Raw genomic sequence first — 9,742 nt, 5'->3', positions numbered from 1 at the left:
CCCCCCGCTGCCAGCAGCACCACAACAGCCTCTGCCATGCCAGCAGCTCAACAAGGGTGGATTGTGCCAGCACAGCACTCTGTGCTGTGGGTGCACCCCTGCCCCAGCACCCTCCTCTGGTGCCCCTGTCTCCCCCAGCTCATGGGCTGCCCCCATCACTGTGGCACAAGCAATGTGTGACCCGTGGTTACTTAGCTCAGACACAGCGGGGTGCCCAGAGATGAAGTGTGTTCTCAGAACTCCACAGATGGTGCAGAGGGATCCCTCTTGCCCCATGTCCCATTGGGAGAGACGACCCCTCGGCCAGACCCTTGGCCTTGCTTACGTGTGCAGGGCCCCGCGGCAGTGAGCACGCACAAGGGGCCGGGCGCCGGCATGCTGGGGCTCCATCCTCCCGCCCCTGCCCCTTCCCCCAGGCAGTAAATCATCCCCACTCTCCTCATGAAAGGCCCACGCAGCACGGTGGCTCCTGTGGGGGCCAGAGCCTGGGGGGCTCTTTCCTCCTGGAAGTTTCTCTTGGCCTCCCCTGAACGGCTCTTGTTTGGGGCACTGAAGCCCCAGCTCACTGTACCCTGTATGTGCATAGGATCTGAGGCTGAGCAGGCTCACCCCATGGGCTGGGGTGATGTGAACCTTCTGGCACTGAGGGAGTGGATCAGCCCTGGAGCAAGGGGTGAGCCCCAGCACAAGAGCTTCCAGCTCCAAGCAGTTCCATGGGCTTCAACGTGGTAGCTTCCAGCCCCAGCCACAACCTGCTGCCCTCATATCAGTGGGCACCCGCTGAGGAAGGCAGGGGGCAAGCGGGACAGGCAGGCAGCTGCCCCAGACTGGGCATGGCGCTCTGCAGGGGCTGGGTCCTGCCCTGGAGGCAGGCAGCCAGGTTTGGGGCAGTGCGTCCCACCAGGCCCTGGTCTTGCCTGCCCATCCTTATCTCCGGCTGGGAGGGACTCATGGAGCAACCCAGCTCAGTTAAGGTTTAACCAGGCAGAACTTGGCAAACATAAACCTGCTGCTCCCTCTGGGGAGCCAAGAATGTGGGGCCCAGTGCAGGGGCTGCAGGACAGGGACACCAGAGGCCCAGGCTTTGTCTAGCCCCCAGCATGGCACAGGAGCATCCACAGATCTGGGCAGTGAAGGCTGAGCAGGGAACATACAAGTTGAGGGTGATATGGCAGGAGGGTGGGCAGTGTCATGCCTTGTCCCACTGCAGCCCTGCCACCTCTTCCTGTCCTGGCTGTGTGGGGGAGTGCTGCGGTCACAGCTGGCAAAGGGAATGAGGTGCATGGGGCCAGAATGTGTCCTGCTCCCCGTGGGGACATGGCACACATTGTGTGCAGGGTTGGGCACCACAGTGCTGATCTATGGGCCAAGAAAGCAGGAGCTTTGCTCACCAGCCCGGTCCCCTGTACAACATTGGGGGGTCAGCCCAGTAAAGCAGCAGCCATGGCAAGGAACTGCAAAGCAAGAACGGGGCCACCCCAATCTTCCCACCCCCTAATTGTAAGCAGGCACCCGGTCCTGACTCCACATCTGCACTTGATTTACTCAATGGAGCCTCAGGGGCCACGAGGGATGGCAGTGGCTGGGGCTGTGGCCAGGGCTGAGCTTCTCCGGGCTGAAGCAGGGACCCTGGGTGTGCTCCTGCAGGAGCAACTGGCTCCACAGAGCTGGCTGCAGCCTGGGCAGGGGACTGTGGTGCTTCTGTGGAGGATGTGACTGGTGGGTGGCTCTATGCTCTGTCCTGTGCCTGCCAGCCCAGAAGGCAATGGAGTTCAGACTGGCGAGGCAGCCAGAGCTCTGGCCCAGGGCAGGGAGGAGCAGAGCTGGGCCAACAGCACCAACACCAGGGCACACCTAGGGACAAGGGCCACGCTCCATCCTCAGCCTCCCGGCTGTGTGGGTGGCTCTGGTCCCACAGCCAGGCTCCAGGTCCCCTCCTGTCATGCCTGGGGGTGCCCATGGGTGTTGGTGTGCCTCTGAGAGCAGTCCAGCAGCAGAATGGGCAGCCCACTAGAGGGGACAGGGAGAAGGTGCCACTACCAGCTTGCTGCCAAACCCTCCTTACACCAGATAGACACTTCCTCTCACACCGCACCCACCTTCACAGGAAGCAATTACACAATGAAAACTACTCTAAGGGAGTGAAGTATTTGCTGTCTAGCAAGTCTCTTCCAGCTGGATCCTTTTCCTGACAGATTCAGTCCCCGTTCTGCTCAACGGGTGTATACAGGAGGGTAGGGCTTTGCTTATCCAGAGGGATAATGAAACCATTGTGGGCTGGCAAAGGATGTGCGTTCTGGGGCCACCAACAACTCCAAGAATAGTGCTGCAACTTGCTCTAGAGGTCTTGGCTGAAGTAACTGTAGCCTCCTGGGCCAGTTGACTCTTCCCGGACATACTGTTGTGGCGGGAACGGTCCGACAACCGGCACTGCTCCAGGCATCCTGCACATTGAAGGGAGCAAGAGAAAGGAAAAGGAGACAATGTCACAAATGCTCTGAAATGTGCCAGCTGCAATCACTGCTCAGCAGGCAAGGCTGTCAGCAGAGCAACAGCCTACTGCAGCCAAGGCAACAACTTGCCAGGAAATCTTCCAAGTGAATCCTTGCTCTCTGTGCCTGTGTGTAAACAGACACCTTTAGCATGGCAGAATTAGCTGCGGCAGAGCTCAAGGACTGCTAAAGAGCTCCCATTACAAAGCAAGCATCCTGCCTCTCTGCAGGCTGCAGAAGGTGGAAGAGGACTGCACAGCTGAATCCAGAGCAGCATTCTGAAAGGGAGCTGTGTGGCTGCAACAGCTCTGACAACAGCAGTGTCCTTAAAGAGAACATTAATGTGTGTGTGTTGGAAACATGTTACCTCTCTAGAACGGGATACTTCCTATACACTGATCTAGTTGTGCTGTTCAAAAGCTGAACTTCCCTGGGATGAAAGATGTCTTCCCATCAAGTACTCCCCAGAGCTCAGGGACCAGGAGGCTGTTATTCCATAGACAGGCAACAAGAGATTCCAGTTTTCTTCCTGTCCCTTCTGGGGAATTTGGCTAGGAGCCTGCCTTCCCTTCAGGTAGGATTTCCTAATACCTCTTCCTTTTAAGAAGCTTTCTAACCAACCCAGGCTCATTACTGTGCCTCTTTAAGTGAAGGCTCTTAAATTAATGATTGGCAGTCTCCAGAACAAGTATTTTTGGTATTAATCATCTGGCAGCATAATTTTTTTCAATTAATAATATATGCAGGGGATGCCATTATTTAACTTGCCAGCTGTAAGAGTGAGTTCAGCAATACAGTCCAGGTTTCTGGAGCGTGCTGACTATATGCCAAATTTTAAAACAAGCAATCCCAAAGGAGATTAGAATTGCAAGCAGATCTCCACTGAGCCAGTCCTTAATTAAATTAAAATCTCAGTTGTTAAGAGAAACTGTGTTTAATAGGTGTCAGGTTCACTGCAAAGGTCTATGCTGAGCTGAACGATTAGGAACCAAAAGCAACCGAAGGCAATTCCACCGCGGCAGCACGACCGGGCTGTCTGCAGAGGGAGCTCCTGGAGCAGCGTCAGGACACACAGAGAGAGCCTGCACAGACCCTGCTGTTCTGTTTGGAAGTCAGCTGGAAACACGTGCTCAAAACTGCATTTTAGGTTATATTTAGGCCATCGATTTGAACAGTGAGGCTGGAAACACACTTAGACAAGAACATTACTTACTGATTCTTGTGTTTGAAGCCACTGATGTGAGCTTGGTACTGCTCTATGGAGTTCAGCACTATGTTACATGTGCTGCAGGGGTAGCCCTTCCCAGCTGAAACAGACAGCAATGTTAGCACACACAGCTAGCCAATCCCCGTGCCTGAGCTAGAAACAAGCAAGATACTCAATCACCTGATTTATTAAACCCTAAACAAAGAAAAATAACAGTCAACAATCTGACCAGGCAGGGAGACCACAGAATCCCACTACCCCACTGTGTATCAGCCAGTTATTGCAAGGGAATCACTAAGCCAAAAAAGCTTTCCTGATCAGAACATGGTTTGTTCATTGCTAAGAAACACACACATGTTCCCTACAAACAGTTCATGGTATCAGGCACATTAAACTTTTAGATTTGGACCCCAAACCCCAAAGGCTATACTGCCTTTGCAACTCTGTTTCTCTCCCATATTCCCACTTCTGCTCATCTGCACATCTCAAAACAGAAAATAAGAGATACTGAATTTGTAAGCTTATAACATTTCAATAAAAAAGGCAGCCAGGGGAGATTACACCCACTGTCCAGCTCCATAATGCAGCATTTTGCTAAGCCTTGCTGAGGTGCCAACTGAGGATATTAAGCTCTGTCCTCAAGCAGTTTGGTTACAGTCAGTGGATCAGTTAACTGCCAGGAAAAAAAAGTTTCCAACAATAGTGGTACTCGACAGGATCACTGGTTTTGTGTAACATGACAACTCCAGCTGGACTGAAAGTTCAGGAGGTCACAGATACCAAACAGGCAAGTACTGCAGCACAGGAGTCTCTTAACAGGGAAAAATTCTGGCAGTTGTCCTCAAGACATTAAGTGTTCCTGAATTTTGGGACACTGAGGAAGGGCTCTGGTTGGGACTCTCACAAGGAAAACATTTCCTTAAGGTGAAAGAGGAGATGGACCCCAGGAGTGCAGAGCAGGAAATCATTGGGAAGCTCAACTCTGGATGTAGCAGACACTTTGCCACGTGGCTGCTGCACCTCAGATATGTCAGAATCCAGTGGGACACTCGGCTCTCAAAATGGAGCTGGATCTGAGCAGTAAAGGCCAGAGGAGGCCTTCAGGTCTGCTTTCCTGCACCATCAATGTCAAGGTTTCTCTGTTGCAAACCCATCCAAGAGGCGCATGCACAAAGTTGTCTGAACTATACTCCTCAATTCCAAACCACTTTTTCCCAAGGAACTTTAAGCAGGCAACCACCTCAGTGCTGCATTTGCAAAGAACACATCTTCATCTGCTGCAACTCAGGTCCAAGCAGAGAGTTTAGGGACAACTGTGGCTGTTGGCACACAGACACAGGCAAAGAGAGTGGGACAAAACATCCCTGACTGCAGCTCATCTCATGTGAGAAATCCCTGATTATAGCCCAGGCTCTGAAACCCTTCCTGAAGAGCTGAAGTGCCCTGGAGATGTGACTGTACACATTCCCGTTCTGCTGGCACTTCTTGGGACACATCAATCACAGGCAAGGGCACTGCCCACCTACCCAGCCTGCCTGGGCTGGGGCTCCTGCCCCTGTCAGCACCTGAGTCACACTCAAGTGGAACCATTCATCAGACCCCACTAATTAGGTGCAGAGCAGATGGGTAACGTGAGATACTGAGCACCTTTTCCATCTCCCACACGGCCACGCAATGTGGGAGAGAACATTACTTGGCTAATTGAGCCTCATTTGTCATAAGTGCTACCGGTATCTAAAGGTGGCCTGCAAAGAATTAGAATAATTAATCTTCTGCTTGTGTGGGTTTTTACGACAGAGAAAGAAGCCCTTGATGAAGATTTTAAGATGATCTGTCTGCTTATTATTTACCTCAAGTATCCAGCAGGTACTAAGACTTCCTGGCCCAACAGAAGGCTGCTGGGAGGAACAAAGGAGTTTTCTGTGAGTGCCTAATGCTTTCACTGGACTCAGAGGGCTTTCATCACGTACAAGTGCTCATAAGCAGCAGATCATAAACCAAAAGAGTTTTAACTGTCTGCCTAAAGTTCCTCCTTAATAGCTCTGGGGTTTTTTTTCCACATTCCTGCTTGCTCCAGAGAGAGCTGCATTAGTTCATCAGATGGAAGTGCCCACACAGAGGCAGAAAGGCATTCAGGGAGAAATCTTTCTGGCTTTCATGTGCTTTGAAGCAGCAGGTGCAGTTAAACCTATTCCTTCCATCTCTGGCTAGTCCCCTCAAAGACGACTTTTAAGCATCAAATGCCACTTTTATCTTTCCATTTTGGATGCAATCACCTAACTAGAAACAGTACTGGCCAAAATCCCTGGATTATCTGCACAGAGAATAAAAAGGACACGTCCCCGATTAAACACCACCGCACAACACAACCCAAAGCCTGTCACGAGTAGCTACAGTCTAAAACATCTGCTGCCGGGGGTTACAGCATCAACCAAATCAATCTTAGGGTGTATAATCAAGTTCCTCATCACAAGCAATACTCCCCTGCTCCCTCCCCACAGACTCTCATGTCCAAAGGCCTGTCAGACACATTCTGCTTCTCTCCCACCCTGCTCTTCAGCTGGTTATCTGCCTCCCTGTTGAGAACTCACCCATGAAGGATGATGCAGGTGCATCAGGGGTTCGCCCATAGTGTGCCATCAGCTTGTGTTTGGTCTCCTGCTTTCTGTGCTTCTTGCCTACATAGTGCTGTTTTGCCATAAGGGGGTTGTTGAAAGTGGCGTGGCAGAGGCTACAGAACTTGTCCGGGTCAGTAATGTCCTTGTTCTCTTCGTTAGAAGATGCAGTAGAGGTGGGGAGGGCAGCAGGGTGTTTCTGTGGGGGCACTGTTTCTGTAGGGTCAATCCAAACTCCTGGTCAGTCACAGAACTCACAAGCATAAACTAGTTACTTTATTTCCCCCAAATCCACATTAAAACCAGTAACACACTACAGCTAAACCCCAAACCTAGCCAATGTAAAATATCTCAATAAATTAATAATTTTGCTACCTCTTCCCTTAATGCTGCAGAATTTAAAGACATGAGTATGCCAGGAAAACTTTCAGGGTTTAAAAAATCCAACAGATTTGCATATATCTCCTTAACATAAGCATGACTGTATTCAAGAAACACTGGGTATGAATGAGCTTCCACCTGCTGTTATCATCTCCCAGACAGAACATGGGCACAAGCCCTTGCACAGCAAAGGCATTTTGGAAAGGATTCTGGAAGCACCGTGCAGCCACAGGACCTGATCCTGAATTCAGAAGGAGTCTTGCCTGAGACACAGCATAAACATGGGACTAGGTCTGACACAGTGAATCCACAGCGGGAAGCAGCTCTTCTGTGTGGTAGAGAAACCTGCACCCTCTCACTCCAGGGTGCCAAACAGCAGAGTGAGTAACCTGCTAGGGATCAGAGAGTTCCTCTCACCAAAGGCACACACCAGACTGCTCAGTGAACATCTTCCTGCAGGCTCCTATCATACCTAAAAGCAAGGGCTCCAAAGAACAAGAAGATCCTGGAGGTGGCTTTGCTGTGCACATATTTTAGCAAAGTCATGAAGACATGCTGGGACAGACATCTGCCTGGAAGATCCCAGGAGTCAGGAATCTGGGTGACTCACAAGTCCCCAGCTTGGAATTAGCACAAGCTGCCATCCTCAGGTACACTCAAGGGCTGTGTTTTCCTTCTGTCCTGACCAGCTGCAGCCCCCCTGGCCCATGGCTACCCCTACCTGCCCTGGACAGAGGGTGTCACTCCTCACCCACCAGGCCTTTCTGGCTGCTGGCAAAGGGATGGGACACACAGGCAGCTGCACAGGGGCAGAAAAGGTCAGAACAAGCATATAGTGATGTGTCCTCAGCTGTATTCTCCCACTCCCCAGCAATCTGCAGCTCCTGAGTCTGTGAACCTCAGAGGCCACACTCTTTTAGCTGAGCAGCCCTGGGGAATTTGCTGTATCAGTTTCACCAGTCACTTCAGTCTCTAACATTGAATGAGCATCACACCCTGTGGCAGGCAGTTCTACATCTTAACATCACACACCTGGTCCCTGCATACCAGGATGGGTACAGTGGCTGCTGCCAGCTGCATTTCCCCCAAACAAAGCAAAAAAAGCCCCACACAACCTCTTGCCAAAGCCAGCCCACTGAGCAGGCTGGAACAGCCAGGTCTCTGGAGGTGCACTGCTGGCTTACTCTATTTCATGGCAAAGAGCACACATTCTTACAAGAGCTCACACTTGTGATTCAACAAGCATCTCAAGAGCCCTTTGGGACAACATGAAGGTGCTGCAGACACTCATACCTTCTGCTTTGGGGGCCTGCTGCTTCATGTTCTTGGCATGAGTCTTGCCCAAGTAGTGAGATGTTGCCACGGCCGGAGAAGAGAAGGTCATGTTGCAGATGGGACAGCACTTGTTCCTGTCCTCCCCATTGCTGCCTTCCTGCTTGCTGTCCTGTGCACAGAGAAACACTGAGTTGCAGAGGCTGGGAAGGACCTCTGCAGATCATCCTGTCCAACCTCCTGGTTTTGAGGAGAAACACTACAGTTTGGGGGTCTAAAAAAGATCACCACAGACATTCAGGTGTTAAGTCAATGAAGTGTGACTAGGCAGAACTTCCATGATGCAGCATCGCCCTCTCCCTCCCTGGAGAGCATTCTTGCACCAGATGACTGTTTTTAACCTGTTGGCAAACACTCCAGCCAGAGAGGCAGCCTGGCCTGTTTGGGTTAAGGACAACGTTAAGCCTGTGGCTGCCAAAATTGGACCACACAGCCTTGTCCCCTGCAAGGTGTGAACTGAGCAGCACAAACATCGCTATCAGCTGGGTCATCTGCAACACAACACCAGCTGAGGAGGGAGCAGCAGGCAGTTCTCAGCCTGACACTATGTGCAAAGGCATCTGCTGTTATCCCCCAGCTCCCTGCAAATGCCAGAGTTGGGGATTACAGCTGAAGCAATCATAAAAGTAGAATCTGTTCCCCAAGGGAGTCACAGGGCAGACAGATGGCTGAATGGAACGTGTGGCCTTTAATGACCAGCAGGCTCCAGCTACCAGCTGAGGGAACCTAAATAAGTAAAATAAAGAATGCTCTGGGAAGAGAATTCCTGTGGATGATGAACCCAACATGCTCTGCATGATATGCAATGATTCTCCTGACAAGCTGTTGCTCCTGTTTTTTCTCTGTCATTTCAAGCAAGACTATCAAACAGAGGAGCACACATTTGTTTAAATGGGGAGGGCAGGCTCAAAGAGCAGGGAGGGCAGCAGGAACTGGGACATGGCCTGGTGAAACACCTGCCACTGAGTTTCTCAGTTCTCACAAAGCCCCTTCTGAGAGCATTTCCTTCGTTCACTGACAAGGCTGTGCAACTGCCTTTAGCCCTGCAGGTCTCACAGAGCTGTATTTAGCCCTGGTGGATCCTGCACTCACAGAACATAAGGATGGATCAGGCTGGAAGGGACCACAGTGGCTCACTGGTCCAACCTCTCTGCTCAAGCAGGGTCATCTCTCAGCACTTTGCACAGCATTCTATCCAAACGGTTCTGGAATATCCCCAGTAAGAGGGACTTCACATTTCTGGAATATCCCCATCAGCTGCTCTTCACCGGACTTACCCTCTAGATCTTAAGACACTGTAGACTTTACTTATAGACATTGATCAGCTCTCCTCTCACCTGCTTCACCTCCAGTTTCATCTTCTTCCCGTGGGCACCCTCCTCCCCGCCGTGGATGGACAGGTACCGTCTCACCTTGTTGGCGTGTTTCTTGCTCTGGGGAAACAGAGAAAGCCCCGCTCGGTGCCTGGCCGAGCCCGGGGCTGGGCTGGGGCGGAGGCGGGGGGTTCCCCATTCCTTCCCTGATAGTGACCCAGCCGCTGTGACTCGGAGATGAGCAGGGCGCTGCACACCTTGCACTGCGCCTCGGTGAAAATGTGTCCGTTCTCCCGGATCAGCCGTTCCACTGTGGGGTGAGAGGGGTGAGACACAAAACGGGGGCGTCTGCGGCCCGGTGGGACCCCGCGAGGTGCGGGCCGTCCCTGTTCGGGATGCCCG

General features: G+C 51.8%; 1 protein-coding gene across 1 annotated transcript in view; it reads right to left on the bottom strand.

Moving 5' to 3' along the window:
- Positions 1-2,129: 2,129 nt before the first annotated feature.
- The window catches only part of ZNF346 (zinc finger protein 346), an 8,763-nt gene continuing 1,150 nt past the window's right edge, over positions 2,130-9,742 (bottom strand). Inside the window, exons 2-7 of the mRNA XM_031055207.1 lie at positions 9,547-9,726; positions 9,365-9,460; positions 7,989-8,139; positions 6,291-6,530; positions 3,706-3,799; positions 2,130-2,444 (exon numbers count right to left, since the gene is read on the bottom strand). Of these exons, the coding sequence (XP_030911067.1) occupies positions 2,339-2,444; positions 3,706-3,799; positions 6,291-6,530; positions 7,989-8,139; positions 9,365-9,460; positions 9,547-9,726 (867 nt within the window). The 3' untranslated portion in view covers positions 2,130-2,338. The remainder of the gene's footprint in view (positions 2,445-3,705; positions 3,800-6,290; positions 6,531-7,988; positions 8,140-9,364; positions 9,461-9,546; positions 9,727-9,742) is intronic.

This window comes from Geospiza fortis, unplaced genomic scaffold (assembly GCF_000277835.1).
Source record: "Geospiza fortis unplaced genomic scaffold, GeoFor_1.0 scaffold55, whole genome shotgun sequence".
Classification (NCBI taxonomy): Eukaryota; Metazoa; Chordata; class Aves; order Passeriformes; family Thraupidae; genus Geospiza; species Geospiza fortis.
This window is presented reverse-complemented; position numbering and strand designations above follow the sequence as displayed.